This window comes from Vidua macroura, unplaced genomic scaffold (genome assembly GCF_024509145.1).
Source record: "Vidua macroura isolate BioBank_ID:100142 unplaced genomic scaffold, ASM2450914v1 whyUn_scaffold_230, whole genome shotgun sequence".
Taxonomy (NCBI): domain Eukaryota; kingdom Metazoa; phylum Chordata; class Aves; order Passeriformes; family Viduidae; genus Vidua; species Vidua macroura.
Window position 1 is genome coordinate 16,647 of NW_026530597.1, and position 24,646 is coordinate 41,292.

Sequence of the window (24,646 nt, forward strand, 5' to 3'; positions counted from 1 at the left end):
GATCAAATTCCAGGGCTGGATCCCTGGGAGAGGGGGTGGGGGTCAGAGTTTGGAGGGGTGGGGTGGTGATGGCGGATCTGGACACGGGGGTCGCTCCTAAATATTTATATTAATAATAATTAAAACTACAAGAAGCTTCACACAGGCACGACACAAAAAAACCAGGAGCCGGGATGGGTTTGGGGGAAGGGTCTGGTGGGGAAAAAAGAGGGTCCCGGGGAGTACCAGGATCAGGGAAAAACCAGGGAAGAATAGGAAATAAATGGGAAAGAAACCACTGAAAAGTGAGAAATTATCCCGACGGCGAAGGGAAAATAAATAAGAATCGCAATAATAATAATAATAATAATAATAATAACAACATCAATAATAATTAATAAGAAGAATAATTAAGAATAATTAAGAATAATAACGATGATAAAGAGTATGGGAGAACTCAGGGTTGGGGCTTTTGAGGTGGGGTTCCGCCCTTTTTTTTTGGACAGGAGGCTCCAAGTGGCCAAACTCCAGCGAGTGGAGTAATTTGGGGCAAAAATTGCCCATTTTGGAGAATTTGGGAAGGGGGTGGGGGGGAAGTGTGACAAGACACATCCCCTCCCTCCCAGTTTTTGGGGGTACCAGAGGAATCCCTGGAATTTTAGTGCCACTGACCCCCCCAAAACTTGCCTTGATCACTCTTGGGGTTCACAAGCTGCTTCCAAGGAACTCGGGGAGCACAAAGCAGGTTCTCGCCCCCTCTGGAACGGCGATTTGGGGGATTTTGGGGGGGATATTTTTAATATTCTGCTATAAAAATAGATGGATTTGGGTCGGCGGCTCCCGAGGAGTCGCCGCTCCCTGCGTCAGTCACGCTCCTCCTTACCTGATAACGGGTAACAGTCTAATTAAACACGTGATTAATCCTTATTTTTGTTCTTTCTCCCCAAAAATTCCTCCCCCTCCCCCAGAAAATTAAGGAAAAACATGGAAAGGAGGAGAGAGAGCGAGAAGACGGCCCCCCCCCCCCCCGCCCCCCTCACCGCTGGAGTCCTGGAGTGGAGGGAAGGGGGGGCACAGCCCCCACCTGGACACACCTGGATCAGGTGAGGGGAGGGGGGCACCGCTCCAGGTGTCCGGCCACTGCCAGAGGTGGTGGGGTTTGGGGTACCTGGGGAGGCGGGGGGGGGGGGGGGTCCCAGGTGTGTCCACAGTGTCCTGGGGAGGGGTGGGGGGGGGGTCTCCAGGCTTTCCAGGGCCCCTCCCAGTGCCCTGGAGCACCTGGAGGAGTCCTCAGGATGCCCATCGGGGACAGGTGAGGGTGGTCCAGGTGTCTGGGGCTGCGCGTCAGGTGTCCCCCCGCGGTGTCCTCAGCGGCCATGGAGGGGGTCTCCGGGGGTCTCCATGGTGTCTGTGGTGCTCATGGGGTGCCCCCGTGGTTCTCCAAGGTCTCCAGGTGCGTTTCTCCATCCTGGAGACCCAGGATGTCCTTGGTGTCCATGGAGGGGGTGCCCCGGGACCTGAAGTTGGATTTCTCCATGGTCTCCATGGTCCTCATGGTGGGGGGGGGGGACCCTGAGGTCTCCAGGATGCGTTTGGTGCTCATGGGGGGGGGTCCCTGAAGGTCCCTGAAGGTCCCCGAGGTCTCCGGTTGGGTTTGTCCATGGTCTCCGTGGTGCCATGGGGGGACCCCGAGGTCTCCGGGTCTTCATGAGGGTTCTCTCCATGGTCTCCATGGTGCCCATGGGGGGGTCCCTGAAGGTCCCTGAAGGTCCCCGAGGTCTCCGCTTGGGTTTCTCCATGGTCTCCATGGTGCTCATGGTGGGGACCCCGAGGTCTCCAGGATGTGTTTGGTGCTCACGGTGGGGGGGGTCCCCGAGGTCTCCAGCTGAGTTTCTCCATGGTGCTCATGGGCGGGGGGGGTCCCTGAAGGTCCCCGAGGTCTCCAGCTGGCTTTCTCCGTGGTCTCCAGGGAGGGGGGGTCCCCAAGACCTCCAGCTGAATTTCTCCACGGCGCTCACGGTGCGGGGGTGGTCCCCACGCCCCGACGGCGGCGACAGGAGACCCCGCAGCCTCTGGGCGGCCGCCAGCGGGGACACGGCTCAGGCCTTGTGCTGCTTGGTGGTCTTGAAGGACACCTGGAGCACGCGGTCGCCCAGGCGGTAGCCGTTGAGGCTGGCGATGGCCATGGCCGCCTCCTCGTAGTTGGTCATGGTGACGAAGCCGAAGCCTTTGCACTTGTTGGTGGCGAAGTCGCGGATGACCTTGACGTGGTGACGGCGCCGAAGGGCCCGAAGAGCTGCCACAGGACGCTCTCGTCCGCCTCGGGAGCCAGGTTGTAGACGAAGATGCACCAGCCCGGCCCGGGGGTCCCCAGGCCCACCCCGGCCAGCCGCCGGCACCGCCTCGATGGCCAACGGCGAGAACCTGGGCAAGCAGCGACAGCGGGCTGGCCTGGGGTCAGCTGGGGGGGGTCCCGGGCTCCCCTCCTGCCCCGGGGAGGGTCCCCAGGCTGTTGGGGGGGGGGGGGGTGTTGAGCAGGGCAGGTTTGGGGGGATTTTGGGGGGGGTTTAGGGAGTGGGGGGGGGCGTTACCTCTTCACCCCGTACGCCACGTTCAGCAAATTGTCGAGCCTGGAGGGGACGAGGTGCTGTTAGCGGGGGACAACGAGGGGTGGCCCTGGTGCCAGGGGGGGGGTCCCCTATGCCCAGGGGTGTCCCACCCCCCTGGGTGCCCCCCTTTGAGCATTCCCAGGATCCATCCTTGGGGTTTCTGTTCCCGCAGATATCCCACCCCTCAGACTGTCCCAGGCCCCCCGGTGCCTCTGTTCCCAGGGGTGTCCCACCCCTCTGACCCCCCAGGACCCCCATTCCCGGGGGGACCCCCCATTCCCAGGCTGTCCCCCCCCATTCCCAGTCCCCCAGGACCCCCATTCCCGGGCTGTCCCCCCCATTCCCGGGCTGTCCCCCCCATTCCCAGTCCCCCAGGACCCCCATTCCCGGGCTGTCCCCCCCATTCCTGGGCTGTCCCCCCCATTCCCAGGACCCCCATTCCTGTGCTGTCCCCTCCATTTACAGCCCCCAGCCCCCCCATTCCCAGGCTGTCCCCCCATTCCCAGCCCCCCAGGACCCCCATTCCCAGCCCCCCAGCCCCCCCATTCCCAGGACCCCCCATTCCCAGCCCCCCAGCCCCCCCATTCCCGGGCTGTCCCCCCATTCCCAGCCCCCCCATTCCCAGGCTGTCCCCCCATTCCCAGCCCCCCAGGACCCCCCATTCCCAGGGATGTCCCCCCCATTCCCAGGACCCCCCATTCCCAGCCCCCCAGGACCCCCATTCCCAGGCTGTCCCCCCATTCCCAGCCCCCCAGGACCCCCATTCCCAGGGATGTCCCCCCCATTCCCAGCCCCCCCATTCCCGGGCTGTCCCCCCATTGCCAGCCCCTCACCGGAAGCGCTGCGGGGGGGGGTGCAGGGCCCCGTAGCGCCGGGCGCCGGGGCAGAGGCTCAGCAGGGCCCCCCCCGATTTCTGCCCGGGGGTGTTGGCGAACTTGACCGTGATGGGCTCAGCGGCCCCGAGGGGCTTCTGCCCGTGCAGCCCCCGCACGGCCTCCTCGGCCTCCACGCGCTTGTCGAAGCGGATGAAGCCCACGCCCCGGGACACACCTGCGCAGGTGACACGGGGTGGGGGATCAGGGGCAGCCCCTCCCAAAAGCCCCTTCCCGTCTCGCCCACCCACAGACCCTAAAGAGATCGCTGGGTAACGCCCCAAGAGGAGCCCCACCTCTCCAGAACCCCCAAAATCCCCCAGGACTCCCATTCCCAGGGATGTCCCACCCTCCCTGGAGTGTCCCACCCTTCCAGGACTATCCCACCTCCCCCAGGACCCCCCACCCTGGGGACATCCCACCCCCCAGGACTGTCCCACCCTTCCAGGACTGTCCCACCTCCCCCAGAAGTCTCCCACCCTTCCAGGACTGTCCCACCTCCCCCAGGACCCCCCACCCTGGGGATGTCCCACCTTCCCAGGCGGGCTGAGCACACCTGGGCACAGCTGGGCTCACCTGTGACCTGGTCCACGAGGATGCGGGAGGTGATGATGCGGCCGTACTGGGAGAAGAGCTGCTCCATCTCCTTCTGCCCCATGGCCTTGGGCAGGCCGCTCACGTACAGGTTGGCATCGCGGATGGAGGCGGAGCTGGGCCGGGCGTAGGACACCTGGGGGGGCAGGTGAGCCCTCGGGACCCCCAGGGGACGGCGGCATCGCCCGCCCAGGCCTTCCACCCCCCTCAAAGGGCTCCCAGGTGCCCCCTCCACACAAAGGATTCCCCCTGAAGGATTCCCACATGTGCCCCCCAACCCCGAAGGGCTCCCAGGTGCCTCCCCCGCCCCAAAAGCCCCCCCAGGTGCCCACCCCCATGTCCCCAGGGCACCTTGATGGTCTTGGTCTGCAGCTTGAGGCCGTTGAGGGCCCCGATGGCCCTGTCGGCGTCGCCGGCCTCCACGTAGTTGACGAAGCCGTAGCCCAGGCTTTGCCCTGGGGTACCGTGTCACCGTCACCGGGGGTGGCCCTGTCCCCTGTGCTCCCAGACCTGTCCCCATCCCTGTCCCCGCTCTGCTCCCACCCCTCTCCCCAGATCCACGTCCGTTCCCTCCAGCCTCGCTGTCCCCGTGGGTCCCTGTCCCGCGTGTCCCCAGGGACGTGGGACTCACGGTCAAACTTGTGTGGGGACAGGGACACCGGCGTCACGGGGCACCGGGGGGACACCAAATTGTCCCTGCTCCCATGCTCTCCCTGGTCCATCCCTGTCCCCACAGGTCCCCGTGTCCCCTCTCCCTTCCCACCTCACCGTGTCCCATGTCCCCGTGTCCCCGTGCCCTGTCCCCACCCCAGGCCGTGTCCCCTGCCTGTACCGGTGACCTTGTCCCGGACGAGCTTGCAGGACTCGATGTCCCCGAGGCTGCCGAAGAGGCTCCGCAGCTCCTCCTGGCTCATGGACTGCGGCAGGTAGTTGACGATCAGGTTGGTTTTGCTGTCGTCGGCCACGGGGGGGGGGACCCGGGGGGGCCCCGTTGGGCAGCGCCGCCGCCACCCCCGGGCCTGGCACGGCCACCACCGGCACGGGGACGGGGACAGGGCCGCAGCCCGATGGCCCCGCGGCGCTGGGAGCCTGGGCCTCCACCGTGCTCAGGATCTGCTGGGGGGGACAGGGGGTGTCACGGGGGGTGTCACAGGGGGTCACCGTGGGCACGGGGGGCAGGGAGGGGACAGGGACACTGCAGACATGGCGACGGAGAGGGGACAGAGGCAACAGGACCATGGGGACAGCGGTGGGACGGGGACAGCGGGGACATGGGGACAGCGGGAGAGCAGTGCGGGGAGGGGACAGGGACACGCTGGGGACAGTGTGGGGACAGGGACAGCGGGAGGCGGGGACATCGGACGGGGGACAGTGACACCCGGGTGGGGCCATGGGGGACAATCCCCCCATTGTGCGGCAGCGCCCCCGCCCCTTCCCCCCCCTCCCCAATAGCGCGGGGTGGGTGACAATGGCCCTTTGTCACCGGGCGATGGGGACACCCGGGGCCACCAGCCACGGCCCCGGGGGGCGTGGGGACGGCGACACGCGGGGGGACAGCGACACACGTGTCGCGTGTGCCTCCCCCCCCCGCCCCCCCCCGCCCAAATCGGCCGCGGTTTGGGGAGGGGTCCCCGCCCCTCCCTTGCACGCGCGTGTCCCTGCAGGTGCCACCCGCGTGTGACGCCGTGTCCCCAGCCGAGCGTGTCACACGCTCACGGGGAGGGGGGGGACACCGAGAGGAGGGGGGGCGGGGGTGGGAATTCGGGGTGGGGGGAGCACGGGAGGGTACCCGGTGCTTGGGAGGGGGGGGGGGATGGAAGGTCTGGGGGCTCCCCGTAATCCCCCTCCCCACCCCGCTCCTACCGTCACCATCGTGTCGCCGGTGAGGGGCGGGGGGGGGGCCCCGCACGGCCCCGAGGGCTCGGGGGGCCCGGGGGGGGGTGGGGGGGGGGCTCCGGGGGTCGCGGCGGCGGCACCGGGCGCTGCGAGCGGCGGCCCCGTCGGTCCTTTAAACGTCCTTGGGCGGGCGCGGGGCGGGGCCCCCCCAAAATCCGCCCCCCCCCACCCCCTCCCGAGATGGTTCCGTCCGCGCGCCCCCCCCCTCCCCAAAAAAGAGGTGGGTCAGCCCGGCCCACCCCCAAAAAAAAAAGAACCGCCCCCCCCCTCCAGGGCCCGAAGCCCCCCGAGACCCCCAAGGCCCCGCCCACGGGAGGAGGAGGAGGAGGAGGAGGAGGAGGAGGAAGGACGGGGAGGGATGGAGAGAAGGAAGAAAGAGGGAATGGAGGAGGAAGAGGAGGAGAAGGAAGGAGCGGAGGAGAAAGAGCAGGAAGGATGAGGGGGGACGGACGAGGAGGAGGAGGAGGAGGAGGAGAAGGGACGGAGAGGAAGAGGAGGGTGATGAAGGCCGGGGAGAGCCCGGCGCGGCCGCCGCCGCTTCAGCACCGGGGACAGCGCCGAGCTCGAGCCCGGCTCCGCCGAGGGGCCGCGCCGCCCCCCGAAATGGGGAGGGGGCACCCGCGAGGGCCCCCAGCCCCTCCGGGACCCCCCCGCCCCGAGCCCCACCCCGCACCCCAACAGAAGAAGCAGCACGAAAAGTCCTGATTTTAATGGATTTGGGGGGGGGTCCCGGAGGGGTCTGCGCCCCCCCAGAGCCCCCAAACCCCCCCCCCCCAAAACCCCGGGTGTCCCCAGGGGGGTGACGAGCGAGAATGAGGAAATAAATAAAAGGTGAGGGGAGAGGGCAACGGGGACACCTGGGGGGGCCACTGGGTCACCTGAGGGGGGGGGGGGGACACACAAGGACACCGAGGGGTCCCTCAGGTGTTCGGGGTGTCCTGGGGAGAGGCTCAGGACCCCCCCCAGGTGGTTCTTCTTCACCTCCAGGTGCAGCCGCAGGAACATCGGGGGGTCCTGGCGAGCAGGTGGGGGCCCAGGTGAGTCTGGGGGGGGCCCAGGTGAGTCCGGGGGTGGCCCAGGTGAGTCCGGGGGGGGGTCCCTACGTGCCACGGGGCTCGGGGTGGCTCTTGAGCCCCCCGTGTCTCCTCATGTGCCACGTCAGGGAGGCGCGCTGGCGGCAGCGGTACCCGCACACCTCGCACCTGGGTGGGGGGGGCAAGGTGGGCGTCAGGTGCGCCTGGGGACCCCTCCTCGCCCTCCTGGGGGGTTCTGAGTCCTTGGCAGGACCCCCCCCCGCCACCCAGTCACTCACTGCAGGGGGGTCTCCCCGGTGTGTGTCCTCCTGTGCACCTCCAGGTGGTTCTTGCGCTTGAAGGACTTCCCACAGGTGTCACAGGTGAATTCCCGCACACCTGGGGGGGGGGGGGTGGGGCACGGTGGGACACACAGGTGACCGTGTGCCAGCACAGGGGGGGATGCCCAGGTAAAACCTCTTGGCGTGGAGGGAGGAGGGTTTTGGGAGGCCAGAGGGGGAGTTTGGGGGGGGGCACACCTGGGGGCTCACCTGAGTGCACGCCCATGTGCCGCCGCAGGTGGTTGGCCAGGTAAAAACCTCTTCCCGCAGCCGGGCTGGGGGCACACCTGGCTCCGGCCCCCTGCGGTGCACCAGGCTCAGGTGGTTCTGGGGGGGGGGGGACACGTGGGAGGTGAGGCGGGGGGGGTCCAGGACAGGTGAGAGGGGACTCTGGGACAGGTGAGGGGGTGCTCCCCCCGTTCCAGGCACCTGGAAGCTGCTGAGAGCGCTGAACTCCTGCCCGCAGCCGGCGTAGGGGCAGGTGAGGGGCTCGGGGGGGTCCTCGGGGTCCGGGGAGGGGGCGCGGCCCCGGCGGCTCCGCCGGCGCCTGCAGAGCTTGGCGTGAGTCCCCCCCCGCCAAAAAAGGTGGGGGACAGGTATCAGAGCAGCCCACCTGAGCCTCCTAAACCCCCTGCCCACCCCCAGAGCGACCCCCTCCCCAAAAAACTCCTCAATCTGCCTAAATAAAACAACCCCTGACCCCCAAAACCCTCCCAGGTGCTCCCCCCCTTCTTCACACACACAGGTAACCTGAGCCCCCCACCCAAAGCCCCCCCAGGGACCCCCTAAACCCCCCCAAACGACCCTCCCCCCCCCCAGGGTCCCCCGACCTTTCTGGCTCTTTGGGGATCTCGTAGATGATCGTCGACACCTCGGGGTCCTCAGCCGGGGAGGGGTCCCGGGGGGGCTCCCGGGGGGGCTCCAGAGGGGGGGGTTCGGCGGGGGGGGGCAGCTCCTCCTGCTTCAGCCTCAGCACTGGGTCCTCCTCATCCTCCTCTGCCATCAGTGGGGCCGGTGAGACCCCCTGGGACCCCCCCAACTCCTGCCCCATCCCGTTCCTGACCCCCAAACCCACCCCCCCAGCACCCCAGCCCCCCCAGTTCCTGACCCCAAATCTCCCCTGATCCCCCATTCCTGCCCCTAATCCCCCCCATTCCCGATCCAAATCCCCCATTCCTGACCCCAAATCTTCCCCAATCTCCCATTCCCAACCCCAAATCCCCATTCCTGACCCCAATCTCCCCATTCCCAACCCCAAATCTTCCCCAATGCCCCATTCCTGCCCCTAATCCCTCATTCCTGACCCCAAATCTTCCCCAATCTCCCATTCCCAACCCCAAATCCCCATTCCTGACCCCAATCTCCCCATTCCCAACCTCAAATCTTCCCCAATCCCCCATTCCTGCCCCTAATCCCCCATTCCTGACCCCAAATCTTCCCCAATATCCCATTCCCAACCCCAATCCCCCATTCCCGACCCCAAATCTTCCCCAAATCCCCCCATTCCGAGCCCCCCAAGCTCCCCCATTTTCCCCGGGCCCCCTCCCAGCCCCCCCCCCCCCCCAACCTTTACCTGTCTTGGGCAGGTGGGGCTCCGCAGGTGGGGGGGGGAAGGCGCCCCCCCCCCCTTCCAGCAGCACCTCGTGCCCCCCCACGCCGAGCTGCAGCCCCCCCAGGGCCTCGCAGCCCAGGATCAGGAGGGGGGGGCCCTGCAGGAGGGTGGGGGGGCCGCCCCCGTCCAGCCCCCCCCGCGGGAGGGGCAGGGGCAGGGGGACACAAACCACGGCCTCCAGCGCCTCGGGGGGGGCCGGGCCCCCGGGGGGGGCGGCTGCCACCGCGGGACCCCCCCCCGGAGCCGCCTCCGAGCCCGAGCTGCAGCCCCCCGAGGAGGAGGAAGAGGAGGAGGAGCCGGGAGCTGCGGGGGGAACCCGGGAGTGAAGGGGAGGTAAAAAAATCCCTCTCCAGACCCGTCCAAAAGTCTCCTTCAGACACAAAACAGCCCCAAAAATCGATTCGGGTTGTCCCCAAACACCCCCACACCCTCCTCTGTGCCCCTCCCACACCCCCAGGAACCCCCCAAAAGGCGCCCAGGTCACCCCAAATCCCCCCAGACCCCATCCCTGCCTCTGCCCCACCCTCAGAACCCCAAACGCCACACACCAAACCCCAAACCCCACACACACCCCCAAACCCCCCAGACTCCAAATCCCCCAAACCCCAAACTCCCCAATCCCCCCCACACCAAACCCCAAACCCCCCAGACTCCAAATCCCCCACACACCCCAAACCCCCCAATCCCCCCAAACCCCAATCCCCACACAGTCCCCCCCACCCCCCCCACATCCCAAACCCCAAATCCCTCAATCCCCAATCCCCCACACACCCCAAATCCCAATCCCCACACCCCAAACCCCACAGCCCCTAGCCCCCAAACCCCCCACACACCCCCAAACCCCAGAGACTCCAAATCCCCCACACCCCAAACCCCAGAGACTCCAAATCCCCCACACCCCAAACCCCAATCCCCACACCCCAATCCCCACCCCCCAAACCCCACACCCCCTAGCCCCCAGACCCCAAACTCCAAACCCCACACAGTCCCCCCAACCCCCCCCACATCCCAACCCCCCCACATCCCAATCCCCACACACCCCAAACCCCAATCCCCACACAGCCCCCCCAATCCCCACACTCCAAACCCCACACCCCCCAGCCCCTAGACCCCAAACCTCACACACACCCCCAAACCCCCCAGACTCCAAATCCCCCAGACCCCAATCCCCACACCCCAAACCCCACACCCCAAACCCCACACCCCCCAGCCCCCAATCCCCAAACCCCACACCCCAGACCCCAAACCCCACACACCCCAAACCCCAATCCCCACATCCCAAACCCCAGAGACTCCAAATCCCCCACACCCCAAACCCCACACCCCACGCCCCCCCACCACACCGTCATCGCCGTCCGAGTCGCTGAGCGGGCGCAGGGGCGAGTGCAGGTCCTGGAAGTAGCGGTGGCCGCGCTCGCACTGCCACACGGCCGTGGTGTAGAGCCCACCGAGGGGTCCAGCTCGGCCAGGCGCGGCTCGTACGGGCAGCGCTGCCGGTGGTCCTCGTACCAGATCACCGCGTGCCGCAGGCAGTTCACGTTCCGGCGGCGCCCTGCGCGGGGGGCACGGCGTGCAGCCCCCAGGGTGGGGTACAGGCACCCAAAGGTGGGGTACAGGCACCCCCAAAATGAGATACAGGCACCCAAAGGTGGGGTACAGGCACCCAAAGGTGGGGTACAGGCACCCCAAAATGAGATACAGGCACCCCAAGGGGAGGGACAGCCCTCCAGGGTGGGTACAGGCACCCCAAAATGGGACACAGCCACCCCAAAATGAGATACAGGCACCCCAGGGTGGGGCACAGGCATCCCAAAATGAGATACAGGCACCCCAAAATGAGATACAGGCACCCCAGGGTGGGCTACAGGCACCCCAAAATGAGATACAGGCACCCCAGGGTGGGCACAGGCACCCCAAAATGGGACACAGCCACCCTAAAGTGGGATACAGCCACCCCAGGGTGGGGTACAGGCACCCCAAAATGAGATACAGGCACCCCAAGGGGAGGGACAGCCTCCAGGGTGGGGGACAGGCACCCAAAGGTGGGGTACAGGCACCCAAGGGGAGGAGCAGCATCCCCAAAATGGGACACAGCCACCCCAAAATGAGATACAGCCACCCCAGGGTGGGGTACAGGCACCCAAGGGGAGGGGCAGAACCCCAAAATGGGACACAGGCACCCCAAAATGGGTTAAAGGCACCCCAAAATGGGGTACAGGCACCCAAAGGGAGTAGCAGAACCCCCAAAGTGGGTACAGGCACCCCAAAGTCAGGTACAGCCACCCCAAAATGAGCGGCAGCACCCCCAGGGTGAGGGGCAGAACCCCCCAAATCAGGTACAACCCCCCAGATTGGGGTACAGCCCCTCCCAAATCAGGTGCAGCCCCCCAAAAGGGCCCGGACTCACTTTTTTTCCGTTTGGGTTTTTTCGGGAGCTGCTCCCAGGGTTTGCTGTGGAGAGAAGGGGTTGGGAGAAGGGGAAGGGGCTCCTGCAGGACCCTCGGCCTTCCTCCCCCTCCTCCTCCTCCTCCTCCTCCTCCTCTTTCTCCATCCCCTGGCCTTCCTCCCCTCCTCCTCCTCCTCCATCACCCGGGCCTTCCTCCCCCTCTTCCCCCTCCTCTCTCTGCCCGTCCTTCATCCCCCAGGAGCGTGAGGAAGAGGAAGAGGGACGGCACAGACGGAAGGGGACGAGGAAGAGGAAGAGGCTGAGGAAGAAGAGCACGAGGAAGGCCGGTAACAACAAAACATCCCCGCCCCGCCCCAGCGCCGCTCCAGCACCGCGGACAGCGCCCGCCCGCTTCCCCCGAGAGCCGCGGCCGCTCTGCGACCCCCGGCTCCGGTGTTGGGGGGACACCCCCAAGACCCCGGGCCCCCCTCCCACGGCCCCCAGACCCCCCCCCCGCGGGTGCCGCGCCCCTTCCCTTCCCCTGGCCCGGTTCCCCGCTGCTCCCCGCGGTGCCCCCGCGCTCACCCGCGCCGCCCGGCGCGCTGGCCCCGCTCCAGCCCGAGCAGGTAGGCCGCCAGCTTGGCGTCGCTCCATCCGCTGCGGCGCCGCAGCTCCACCCAGGGCCCGTGCGCCTCGCCCAGGTACACCCCGCCGCACGTCGTACTTCTTGCGCGACTCCAGGCGCCGCCGGGCCCGGTCGGTCTCGGTGAGGCGCGGCCGCCCCCGCGCTTTGCGGCCCCCGCCGGGGTCGGGCCCACCGGGCCCACCGGGCCGCGCTCGGCCGCGCTCATGCCGCGGCGCGCTGCGATGACGTCAACGGCGCGCCCGCCGTCACCGCGCGGCGGCGTCGCGGCGCTCCGTGCGCATGCGCGGAGAGCGCTGCCCGCACTCCCGCCGCGGGTTTTTTTTTTTTTTTTTTTTTGGGGGGGGGGGTCCCCGAGGAGACCCCAAAGGGGGTCCCGAACTTGTGAGCGCTAGCCGGTACCCCCAGGTGTGAGGTGTGCAGGTGCCGCGCCTGAGGGACCCCCGAAACTCACCGGGGACCCACCAGGGACCCCCAGAACCCACCAGGGACCCCCAAAACTCACTAAGGACCCCCAAGGGACCCCCAGAACTCACTGAGGACCCCCCAGACCCACTAGAAACCCCCCAAGGGAGCCCCAAACTCAGCGGGGACCCCCCAAACTCACTGGACACCCCCCCAAACTCACCGGGGACACCCCAAGTGCCCCCCAAACTCACTGAGGACCCCCCTAAGGGACCCCCAGAACGCACTGGGGACCCCCCAAATTCACTGGGGACCCCCCAGGTACCCCCCCAATCTCACTGGTGACCCCCCAAGGGACCCCCAGAACCCACTGGGGACCCCCCAAATTCACTGAGGAGCCCCCAAACTCATTGGTGACCCCCCATGGGACCCCCAAACTCACTGAGGACCCCCCAAGGGACCCCCAGAACCCACCGGGGACCCCCCAAATTCACTGGGGATCCCCCAAGTGCCCCCAAACTCATTGGTGACCCCCCAAGGGACCCCCAGAAACCCACCGGGGACCCCCCAAACTCACCGGGGACCCCCCCCAAGTGCCCCCCAGACCCCCCCAGAACCAACTGGGCGTGCCGGGTGCGACGCTGAGAAGGCAAAACGACCCCCCCCAGCACCCCCAAACCTCCCCTTGGGCCCCCCCCTGCCACCACCCCATTTTGGGGGGGTGGGGGCGGCACAGGGGGACACAGAAACCCCCCCCCCACCCCCCCGTTAAAAACCACGACACCCCCCCGTCCATCCGCCACGGCGCCTCCTTTATTCCCGCTGCTTTTCGGGGCGTCTCCCCCGTCCTGCCCCAACGCCGCGGCCGGGGCGGGGGTCCCGGCGGCCAGCCGGGGGGGCTGGGTGCCCTCGGGGGGGGTCGGCGGCGGGGTCCCCGCCGGGGGCGAGGCGGAACACGACCGGGGTGCGGGCCAGCGCCGGGTTGAGCTCCTGCAGCGCCGCCAGCCAGCGGCCCAGCGTGCGCCGGTCGCCCGCGCCCGCCACGCACAGCGCCAGCACCGGGCCCTCCTCCACTGCGGGGGGAAACGGGGGGTTAACGGGTTGGGGACCCCCCCCCCAAAACAAAAAAAAAAACCCCCACCAGGCCCTCCCGGTCGTCGTCCAGCAAAGGTCACCTTCGTCCACGTGGAAGGCGTCGTCGTCCCAGGGGCCGCGCTCCAGCTCCAGCTCCAGGCGCAGAGGGAAGTAAAAGCTGCGCTCGGGGTCCGCCGGGGGGGTCCTGGGGGGGTGTGGGGGGGTGGTGGGGGTGTGGCGGTGGTGGGGGGGGTGGGGGGGGGTCGCCCTCCCGCGCAGGGCATGGGGGTGGCCTCAGGTGGGCGCTGGGTTCTGCGGTGTTCCTGCACACCTGGCCTGGCTCTGCGGGGGTCCCACCTGTCCTGGAGCTCCCCCCGGGATCCCCAGGATGCCCCCAGAGCCCCCCCGGGACCCCCAGAACACCTCAGGACCCCCCAGACCTCCCCAGGAGCCTCCAGAATCCCCCCAGGACCCCCCAGAGCCCCCCCGGGACCCTCAGGACCCCCCAGGAGCCTCCAGAATCCCCCCAGGACCCCCCAGGGCCCCCTCCGGGACCCTCAGGACCCCCCAGAGCCCCCCCAGGAGCCTCCAGAATCCCCCCAGGACCACCCAGGAGCTCCCAGGACCCCCCCAGGACCACCCAGGACCCCTCAGGACCCCACTGAGCCCCCTCAGGAACCCTCCAAACCCCCCAGTACCCCCCCAGTACCCCCATAACCCCCCCCGGGCCCCTCATAGCCCCCTCAGTACCCCCCAGGATCCCTCAGGATCCACCAGAGCCCCCCCAGAACCCCCCCAGGATGCCCCCCGGGACCCCCAGGAGCCTCCAGAATCCCCCCCAGAACCCCCCAGAACCCCTCAGGACCACCCAGAGCCCTCCCCGGACCCCTCAGGAACCCCCAGAGCCTCCCAGAACCCCATCAGGACTCCCCAGAGCCCCCCAGGATCCCCCAGAACCCCTTCAGGACCCCCCAGAGCCCCCCCCCCAGACCCCCCAGGATCCCCCAGGACCCCCAGAACCCTCAGGAACCCCCCAAGGACCACCCAGGAGCCCACTCAAGACCCCCCAGAGCCCCTCCAGAACCCCCAGAGCCCCCCAGGACCCCCAGAGCCCCCCCAGGACCCCGGCTCACCCTCAGGTGCGGGGGCAGGGGGTCTCCCCGCAGCACGAAGTATTTGAGGAGGGTCCCGCGGAGCCAGAGCGGGAACGGCCCCTCCACGAACACCGGGCGGGCGGGGCCGTGCTGGGCCAGCAGCTCCCGCTGCTCGGGGCTCTGCGAGCCTGGGGACAGCGGGGGACACGCGGGACAGCTGGGGACAGCTGGGGACAGCCGACCCCGAACCCTGGGACCCCAAACCCTGCCCCAAACCCACCCCAGGGACCCCAAAACCCACCCCAGGGAGCCCAAACCCTGCCCCAAATCCACCCCAGGGACCCTAAACCCCTCAGAGACCCCTGAGGAACCCCAAACCCACCACAGAGACCCCAAACCCTGCTTCAAACCCACCCCAGGGACCCCAAACCCACCCCAGAGACCCCAAACCCCTCATAGAGACCCTGAGGAACCCCAAACCCACCACAGAGACCCCAAACCCTGCTTCAAACCCACCCCAGAGACCCCAAACCCACCCCAGGGACCCCAAACCCACCCCAGAGACCCCAAACCCTGCCCCAAACCCACCCCAGGGACCCCAAACCCCTCATAGAGACCCTGAGGAACCCCAACATCCCCCCAGGGACCCCTCCGAGACCCCCAGAACTCACTGATGATGTAGGGTTGGACAGAGCCTTCGTCGTCCCCCGAGTCCCGCACCGGCCGCTGCGGGATGGGGACACGGGGGTCACTGCAGGGGCACCCCCTGTCCCCCCAGCCACGTCCCTGTCCCCCCAGGCTGTCCCCTTGTGTCCCTCTGTGTCCCCCCAGCCATGTCCCTGTCCCCCCAGCCATGTCCCTGTCCCCTCAGCTGTGTCTCTGCTCCCTCAGCTGTGTCCCTGTTCCCCCAGCCGTGTCCCTGTCCCCCAAGCTGTCCCCTTGTGTCCCCCCAGCCGTGTCCCTGTCCCCGTGTCCCCCCAGCCATGTCCCTGTCCCCCCCCGTCCCCCCCAGCCGTGTCCCTGTCCCCTTGTGTCCCCCCAGCCCTGTCCCTGTCCCCCTGTCCCCCTGAGCTGTGTCCCTGTCCCCCTGAGCTGTGTCCCTGGTTCTCCTGTCCCCTCAGCTGTGTCTGTCCTGTCCCCGTCCCCCCCAGCCGTGTCCCTGTCCCCCCCCGTCCCCCCCAGCCGTGTCCCTGTCCCCCCCCGTCCCCCCAGCCGTGTCTGTCCTTGTCCCCATGTCCCCCCAGCCATGTCTGTCCCTGTCCCCCTGTCCCCCTGAGCTGTGTCCCTGTCCTCCTGTCCTCCCAGCCGTGTCTGTCCCTGTCCCATGTCCTCCCAGCCGTGTCCCTGTCCCCCCCCGTCCCCCCAGCCGTGTCCCCGTGCCCGTGCCCCACCTGGACGAGGGTGAGGGTGGCCCCGGGCTCGGTGGCGATGCGCTGCAGCCCCAGGCGCGCGGCCCGCCAGCCCGGGGGGCAGCCGGGGGGGCAGCGGGTGGGGGTCCCAGCAGCCGCAGGCGCGGCAGCCAGAACAGCATCCGCTGCAGCTTCCGCATGGGGCGGCTGCGCGGCCCCGAACACCCCCAGCAGCAGGAACTGCGTCTCGGCGTCGGGCATGACACCTGGGACACGGGGACACGTTGGGGACAGCAGACAGCAGGGACACACTGGGGACATTGGGGTGACAGCAGGGACACTGGGGTGACAGCAGCAGGAACTGCGTCTTGGCGTCGGGCATGACACCTGCGGACATGGGGACATGGTGGGGACAGCAGGGACACACTGGGGACATCGGGGTGACAGCAGGGACTGCTTCTCTGTGTCGGGCATGACACCTGGGGCCACTGGGACATGGTGGGGACAGCAGGGACACCTGGGGACATTGGGGTGACAGCAGGGACACACTGGGGACAGCAGGAACATTGGGGTAACAGCAGCAGGAACTGCGTCTTGGCGTCGGGCATGACACCTGGGGACATGGGGACATGTTTGGGACACGTTGGGGACAGCAGGGACACACTGGGGACAGCAGGGACACTGGGGTGACAGCAGCAGGGACTGCGTCTCGGCGTCAGGCATGACACCTGGGGACAGTGGAGACACGGTGGGGACACACTGGGACATTGGGGACCGCAGGGACACATTGGGGACACCACAGGGGGACACCACACAGGGGACACAGCACGAGTGACACCAGGGGACACCACATGAGCAACACCAGTGGACAGCACACAGGGACACCACACAAGTGACACCAGTGGACACCACAGGAGTGGCACCAGGGGACAGCACGGGACACAGCACGAGGGACACCACAGGGGACACCACACAGGGGACACAGCACGAGTGACACCAGTGGACACCACAGGGGACACCACAGGAGTGGCACCAGGGGACGGACAACCGCGCGGGAGCGGCACACGCAGCAGCAGCAGCAGCAGCAGCGGGTGCCGGCACGCACCGTAGCGCTCCATGTGCTCCAGCAGGCTGAGCCCGCACTCCTGCTGCCGCGGGAAGGGGAAGAGCAGGCGCTGCACGGCGCCGCGCGGCACCCAGGCCCCGCGGGGGCAGCAGCCGCAGCAGCGCGTTGTAGGCGGCCAGGCTGCGCTCCGCGCCCAGCGCCGGCAGCGCCGCCAGCGCCCGCCTCCACCAGCGCCAGGCGGCCCCCGCGCCCCGGGGGGCTCCGCGACAGCTCCCGCAGCGCCGCCTCGAACGCCGCGCCGGGGTCCCCGCGGTCCCCGGGGGCCGCCGGGGTCGGCGCCGCCGCCGCCGCCGCGGGCGTCCTCGCGGTGCGACCCGCGGGAGCGGAGGCGGCGCAGAGCGGCCTTGCGGGTGTCGCCCCCCGAGGTGTCACCCCTTGAGGTGTCACCCCCCGAGGTGTCGCCCCCCGAGGTGTCGCCCCCCCATGGGGTTCCCGGGGTGGTCCCGGGGCTGGGGTTCGTTCTCCCAGATCTTGTGGAAGCGGCGGTGCCGCGCTGAGGTCCCCGAGGTGTCGCCTCCCCCCGCCGAGGCGTCGCTCTCCTCGGGGGGGACCCGCGCGGGGCGCTGGCACAAGCGCCGGCAGAGCTGGGGAGGAAAAAGGGGTCACCCCGCAGCTGTCCCCCGTGTCCCCGTGTCCCCCGTGTCCCCCCTGTCCCCTCCCGTCCCTCCCTGTCCCCTGTGCCCCCCGCCCTGTGTCCCCTCCGTGCCCTCCGGTGCCCACCGAACCCCCTGTCCCCCCACAACCCCCACCTCCCTCTGTGCCCCATGTCCCCTCGTGTCCCCCGTGTCCCTCGTGTCCCTCGTGTCCCCGCGCCCCCCCTGTCCCCGTGTCCCCACCGCCCCCCCGTCCCCCTCTGTCCCGGTGTCCCCGGTGTCCCCCGCACCTGTGGCGCTGCGGGGCCGCCCCAGAGGCCCCGGGGCAGGCCCCGGAGCCAGCCCAGCCGCATGGCGCCGCGGTCCCGCGGTGTCCGGGTCACGGCCGGGCCCCGCTGTCCCCACGCCGGGTCGCGCCCCTGGGCGCCGCCATCTTCGCCGCTGACCCCTCGCGTCCCGGTCAAGGGGGCGGGGCCTGCGGGCCGCAGCCAATCGCCGCGCGGCTTTTGCCGGCGGGGCGTGGCGAGCGCCGTGATTGGCAGGGAGCGAGGGGCGGGGCTCGGAGGGGGTTCCCCCGTGACGTCAGAGCGGGACCCCGGGATGAGCTCAGGGACGGGGATGGGCGGTGACGTCACGGGGGGCGAGCGATGACGTCAGAGCGGCACCGGCAGCGTTAAACGGGAACGGCAGCCTCGGCGGGGGGGGGGGAGGGGGTCCCCCCAAGTCCCTGGTGGGGGGGGGAAGGGGGAACCCCGGTGTCCCCCCGGTCCCGGGGGGGTCCCGGAGCCGCGGGGGGGGGGGCGGGGACAGCCTGGGGAGGGGGAGGAGGAGGGGGAGGGGGGAGGGGGACATTCCCCACCCGTGACGAGTCGTGCCCTCCCCCCGGGGGGGGGCGGCGGAGTCCGATCCGGTGACGGCACCGGGGTAGGGGGTGGGGGGGGGGCGCCGCGCGGTCCCGGGGGGGGTCCCGCGGCACCGGGGGGGTCCCGGGTGTGCGGGGAAGAGGCCCCCGGTGCCCCCGAGGGGGGGGAGCCCCAGGTACCGTGGGGGTGACCCCGGTGCTCCCCGGGGGGTCCCCGCTCGAGGGGGGCACCGAGATGACCGGGGGGGGACACGGGTGTCCGGTGGGAGGGGGCAGAGCGGGGAGGGGCTGATTTGGGGCGGGGGGGGCCCTCCGGGATTCCCCTGCCCCCCCCCTCCCCCCGCTCCGCTCCGGGATCCCCCCCGCTAAATGTGGAAAAAATGACGCCATCACCGCCCCGCCGTGACGTCAGCGCGGCGGAGGCCGCGGATTGGCTGCGGCCGCCCCGGCCCGGGGGGGGGCTCCGCGCCCACCGCCCACTTTTAAAAGTGGCGGCGGCGCCGGGACGGGACCGGGAGGAACCGACCGAGGGCACCGACCCCCACCCGGGACAGCCCCGAACCGGCGCGACCCGCCCGCCGCGACCCCACCGGAGCCACCGAGACCCCCCCCCCCCCCCCCCCGCGGGACCCCCGAAATGTCCAACGCGCACTTCAACCGCGGCCCGGCCTACGGGCTGTCCGCCGAGGTGAAGAACAAGGTGAGCGGCACCGAACCGAACCGAACCGAACCGGGGGGTGCGGGCGGGTCCGGGCAGGTGCGACCCCCCCCCCCCCCCGGGGCGGCGGCAGCACCGGGGGCGGGCAGGGGTCGCGGCAGGACCCGGCGGGAGCGGGGGCGGGACCCGGCGCTGTCCCTGGTGCTGCCCCGGGAGGGAAGGGACGGGCACCGGGACAGGGGGGCGGCACCGGGGTGTCCCCCCCGGGGGTCGTTCCGAGCGCCGGTTCACCGTGGCGGGGGTGGGTGGGCTGCCCGGGGCGCTCCGCAGCCCCCGGTCCCTCCGGCAAGCGGGAGGTGACCGGCACCGGGTCCCCGGCGGGGGTGAGGGAGGGGAGGGGGCGACACCGGGGTTCCCCCCGCCCACGTGAGCACCGGGGGGGTCCTGCCGGGCACCGGGCCGTTAAGAGTTAACCGGGAGCGGGGGGCTTGTCGGCCCCCGCAGCCCCCGCGGCGGGCGGGAGGTGACGGGCACCGAGCTGGAGCGGGGGCGACACCGGGACCCCCCGCCGGGGCTGAGGAGGGGACGGGGCGACACCGGAAACGGAGCGGGACCCCCCTACGAGCTCCGGGGGGGGGGGGCGTCCCGCCGGTGTCCGCCCCGTTAAGGGTTAACGGGGGGCGGTTCGGGTGGCCCGGGGGGGGCCCCCGCGGCGGGCGGGAGATGCCGGACACGGCGGGGGGATGGACACAGCGGGGGGGGGGGGGGTCCCGCCTCGCACCGGCCCGTTAAGGGTTAACGGGGGGAGATCGGCGGCCCGGGGGGGCCCCGGCGTCCCCCGGCCCCGCCGTGAGCCCTTATAAGGCGGCGGAGCGCGGCGGGCGGGGCGGCGGCGGCCCCGGGCCGGGGCTATATATGGGCAAAGGTTCGGCCGGCCCGGTCGCCCGCGGCTCCCGGGGGGGCCGGGGCGGGGCGGGGGGGGGGGGGTCCCGGGCACCCCCGGCCTGCCCGGGTCCCTCCGCCCCTCCGGCCCCGCGGGAACGGGAGAAACGGGGCCACCGGGGATCCTCTGTCCCCGGCGCGGCTGCCGCCTCTGCCCTGAGGGTGTCCCCAGGGTCCCCTCCCTTGGGGTGTCCCCGCGGTCCCCGTGTCCCCTCTGTGGTGGGGATGTGTCCCCCCCCCCCCGCGGTGTCCCCACATCCTCCGCGTGGCCTCCTCGCGCTGTCCTCTCGTCTCCGTGACGGTGTCCCCCACATTCTCCGTGCCACCACGTCCTCCTGGCCGTGTCCCCCTGTCCCCCTGGCGATGTCCCCCCGGTGGAGTCTCCTGCCCCCCTGGCAGTGTCCCCCGTCCCCCTGGCGGTGTCACCATGTCCCCTGTCCCTCTGGCGGTGTCCCCTGTCCCCCTGGCGATGTCCCCTGTCCTCCTGGCCGTGTCCCCCTGTCCCCCTGGCGATGTCCCCTTGTCCCCCCGACAGTGTCCCCCTGTCCCCCTGGTGGAGTCCCCTGTCCCCCTGGCACTGTCCCCACGTCCCCCTTGTCCCCCTGGCAATGTCCCCCTGTCCCCCTGGCGATGTCCCCGTGTCCCCCCGCCCCTCTGGCAGTGTCCCATGTCCCCCGGCAGTGTCTCCCTGTCCCCCTGGTGATGTCCCCCTGCCCCCCTGGCAGTGTCCCCTGCCCCCCTGGCGGTGTCCCATGTCCCCGTGTCCCCGTGTCCCCGCAGCTGGCCCAGAAGTACGACCCGCAGCACGAGCGGGAGCTCCGTGCCTGGATCGAGGGCACCACGGGACGCCGGATCGGGGACAACTTCATGGACGGGCTCAAGGAACGGCGTCATCCCTCTGCGAGTACGAGCCCGTGCGACCCCCGGGACCCCCCGGTGGGACCCCGGCTTTGTCCCCCAGTCCTGTGACCGTCCCCTCCCAGCCCTGCCCCCGGCCCCAGTGTGGGATGATCCTCCGGGGGAATTTTAACCCATCCCTCACCCGGGCTGACCCTGCTGACCACAGCCTTGTCCCCAGCACTGCCCGTCCCCCCACACCCCAGTCCTGGCCGGACTCTGGGGTCACCCCGGGGTCACCCTGGGGTCACCCTGGGGTCACCCCCTGACCCTCACCCGCGCTCGGCCCCCTCCAGGCTCATCAACAAACTGCAGCCGGGCTCGGTGCCCAAGGTGAACGAACCCGTCCAGAACTGGCACAAAGGTGAGGGGGACACCCCAAAATCGGGGTTGGGGGCGGCTCCGGGGGGGGGTGGGGGGATCTGATCCCAAAACCCGGCCCCGATTCCCTCCGTGCGCAGCTGGAGAACATCGGGAACTTCCTGAGGGCCATCACAGCGCTACGGGGTGAAGCCCCACGACATCTTCGAGGCCAACGACCTCTTCGAGAACACCAACCACACCCAGGTCCAGTCCACCCTCATCGCCCCTCGCCAGCCAGGTGACCTCCCCGGGGGTCCCGGGGGGCTCCGGAGGGTCTGGGAGGCTCTGGAGGGTCCTGGTGTCCCCTTGGAGGACACCGGCCACGCGCTGGGGGGGGTGTCCAGAGGGGGGATTTGGGGTGTGAGGAGGGGATTTGGGATCCAGGGAGGGTATTTGGGGTCTGGGGAAGGGATTTGGGGTCTGGGATGGGGATTTGGGATCCAGGGAGGGTATTTGGGGGTCTGGGGAAGGGATTTGGGATCTGGGATGGGGATTTGGGATCCAGGGAGGGTATTTGGGGTCTGGGGATGGGGGATTTAGGATCTGGGGAAGGGATTTGGGGTCTGGGGAAGGAGTTCAGGGTCTGGGGAAGGGATTTGGGGTCTGGGATGCAGAATTGGGGTCTGGGGAGGGGATTTGGGATCCAGGGAGGGTATTTGGGGTCTGGGGAAGGGATTTTTGGGGCCTGGGGGGGCCCCGTGAGCCCCCCCCAAGCCCACGGTCTCCGCCAGGCCAAGACAAAGGGGAACAACGTGGGGCTGGGGGTGAAATACGCGGAGAAGCAGCAGCGGCGCTTCCACCCCGAGAAGCTGCGCGAGGGCAGGAACATCATCGGGCTCCAGGTGACACCGGGGGGACACCGAGGCGGCGCGGCGGCAGCGTGCCGGGGACAGCCGGTGACACCGTCGCTGTCGCTGTCCCCAGATGGGCACCAACAAGTTCGCCAGCCAGCAGGGCATGACGGCGTACGGGACACGGCGGCACCTGTACGACCCCAAACTGGGCACGGACCAGCCCCTGGACCAGGCCACCATCAGCCTCCAGATGGGCACCAACAAAGGCGCCAGCCAGGTGGGGACAGGGGCACGGGGACGGTGCCACCCACGGGGGGACACGGGGCACAGGGACATTGCCACTCTTGGGGACACAGGGCACAGGGACTCTGCCACCACAGGGGACACTGCCAGCACGGGGGGACACTGCCAGCCTTGGGGACACGGGGCACAGGGACGGTGCCAGCACGGGGGGACACTGCCACCATGGGGGGACACGGGGCATGGGGGACACTGCCACCCCATGGGGACACGGGACACGGGGACACTGCCAGCACGGGGGGACATGGGGCATGGGGACACTGCCACCCTTGGGGACACAGGGCACAGGGACACTGCCAGCACGGGGGAGACCCTGCCGCCACGGGGGGACACAGGGCATGGGGACACTGGATCACGGGGGGACACTGCCAGCACGGGGGGACACGGGACACGGGGACACTGCCACCCCATGGGGCACGAGGACACTGCCACCCCATGGGGACACGGGGCACGGGGACACTGCCAGCACGGGGGGACAGAAAGGGGACAGAGCGAGGTGACAGAGGGGGATAGAGAGGGGACAGAGAGGTGACAGAGAGGTGACAGAGAGGGGACAGAGAGGTGACAGAGAGGGGACAGAGAGGGGACAGAGGGGGACAGAAAGGGGACAGAAGGGGGACAGAGAGGGGGGACAGAGGGGGCACGGAGTGGGGACAGAGAGGGGATGGAGAGGGGACGGAGGGGGGGACAGAGAAGGGACAGAGGGGGCATGGAGGGGGGACAGAGAGGGGACAGAGAGAGGTGACAGAGGGGGACAGAGAGGGGACGGAGGAGGACAGAGAGGGGGATGGAGAGGGGACGGAGAGAGGATAGAGAGGGGACAGAGAGGGGGGACAGAGAGGGGACAGACACCCTGCGGGCAGCACCGGGGGGGAGGACGGGAGAAACCCCCGCGGTGGCCGCGAACCCCCTGGGGGTTGCCCGCGGCCACCGCCCCGAGCCGGTTCCTGGCGGGCAGGCGGGGATGACGGCGCCGGGGACGAAGCGTCAGATCTTCGAGCCGGCGCTGGGCATGGAGCACTGCGACACCATGACCATCGGGCTGCAGATGGGCAGCAACAAGGGCGCGTCGCAGCAGGGCATGACGGTGTACGGGCTCCCGCGCCAGGTCTACGACCCCAAGTACTGCGGGGGCCCCGAGCTGCTGGGCCACGACGGCTACGACGGCCACGACGGCCTCTACAACTCCCAGTAGCCGCCGGCCCCGCGGCCGCTTGCACCCCGACACCGCTCGTCACCGGCCTCCACCGCGCCCCGCCGAGCCGGCACCGGGCGCCGGCACAGGGCCCCCGGGGGATACCGGCACCGGGATTGGCCCCGGGGGATACCGGCACCGGGATCGATCCTGGGGGAAACCGGCCCCGGGGGATACCGGCACCGGGGGATACCGGCACCGGGGGATACCGGCACCGGGATTGGCCCCGGGGGATACCGGCACCGGGATCGATCCTGGGGGAAACCGGCCCCGGGGGATACCGGCACCGGGATCGATCCTGGGGGATACCGGCACCGGGATCGGCACCGGGGATAACCGGCCCCGGGATCGGCACCGGGATTGGTCCAAGGGGAAAACGGCCCCGGGGGATACTTGCCCTGGGATCGACCCCGGGAAACCGGCACCGGGATCGATCCTGGGGGGAAACCGGCCCTGGAGGAAACCGGCCCCGGGATCGGCACCGGAATTGACCCCCGGAGGAAACTTGCCCTGGGATCGACCCCGGGAAACCGGCCCCAGGATCGACCCTGGGGGAAAACGGCCCCGGGATCGGCACCGGGGATAACCGGCACCGGGATCAATCCCGGGGGAAAACGGCCCCGGGATCAGCCCCGGAAAACCGGCCCTAGGATCGACCCCGGGGGAAACCAGCACCGGGATTGACCCTGGGGGAAAACGGCACCGGGATCGGCCCCGCGATGGCTCCCGGGGGGGGGCAGCCCTCGGCATCGGCCCCGGGACCGACTGGAGCCGGGGGAGGGGGGGGGGGGGGGAACGATCCCGGGACCGGCGCCGGGCGGGGACAGGGCTGGGGTTGGGCCCCGGGGGGGGTTCAGCCCCGGGATCGGTCCCAAGTTCAGCCCCGGGATCGGCCCCGGGGGGGTTTCGGCCCCCGCCACGTGTGAAGCCACCGAGGCACAATAAAAGCCACACGCAGAGGTGACAGCGCCGTGACACCGGGCTGGGGGACACGGGGGGGGGACAGGGGACACCGGGGGCGGCGGCGACAGCGGCGACAGCGGCGACAA

At 69.7% G+C, this 24,646-nt stretch overlaps 4 protein-coding genes across 4 annotated transcripts; 1 reads left to right on the forward strand and 3 right to left on the reverse strand.

Annotated features, from left to right (window-relative positions):
* Positions 1–1,996: 1,996 nt before the first annotated feature.
* ELAVL3 (ELAV like RNA binding protein 3) lies at positions 1,997–6,034 on the reverse strand. Its single transcript, XM_053969527.1, is given in 11 exon segments — positions 1,997–2,248; positions 2,251–2,368; positions 2,370–2,411; positions 2,413–2,425; positions 2,571–2,609; positions 3,422–3,638; positions 4,037–4,190; positions 4,406–4,509; positions 4,887–5,028; positions 5,030–5,167; positions 5,918–6,034. Coding segments are annotated over 11 exon segments (1,146 nt in total). The 5' UTR covers positions 5,927–6,034; the 3' UTR covers positions 1,997–2,078.
* Positions 6,035–6,644: 610 nt separating this feature from the next.
* Positions 6,645–12,229, reverse strand: ZNF653 (zinc finger protein 653). The gene is given in 14 exon segments (XM_053969523.1): positions 6,645–7,152; positions 7,263–7,362; positions 7,515–7,563; positions 7,565–7,603; positions 7,605–7,631; positions 7,734–7,851; positions 8,135–8,300; positions 8,878–9,219; positions 10,260–10,364; positions 10,367–10,468; positions 11,324–11,367; positions 11,888–12,009; positions 12,011–12,164; positions 12,198–12,229. Coding segments are annotated over 14 exon segments (1,503 nt in total). The 3' UTR covers positions 6,645–7,049.
* A 912-nt stretch (positions 12,230–13,141) lies between these two features.
* Positions 13,142–17,962, reverse strand: ECSIT (ECSIT signaling integrator; the record flags this gene model as incomplete). The annotated part of the gene is given in 10 exon segments (XM_053969524.1): positions 13,142–13,423; positions 13,526–13,692; positions 14,561–14,706; positions 15,190–15,244; positions 15,910–16,085; positions 16,087–16,134; positions 16,190–16,293; positions 16,385–16,480; positions 16,973–17,577; positions 17,877–17,962. Coding segments are annotated over 10 exon segments (1,743 nt in total), but the record flags the coding sequence as incomplete, so codon positions are not given.
* A 1,072-nt stretch (positions 17,963–19,034) lies between these two features.
* On the forward strand, positions 19,035–23,707 carry CNN1 (calponin 1). The gene is given in 10 exon segments (XM_053969526.1): positions 19,035–19,148; positions 20,829–20,933; positions 20,936–20,952; positions 21,242–21,306; positions 21,405–21,442; positions 21,444–21,533; positions 21,535–21,546; positions 22,040–22,150; positions 22,233–22,379; positions 23,361–23,707. Coding segments are annotated over 10 exon segments (885 nt in total). The 5' UTR covers positions 19,035–19,085; the 3' UTR covers positions 23,598–23,707.
* Positions 23,708–24,646: the final 939 nt, after the last annotated feature.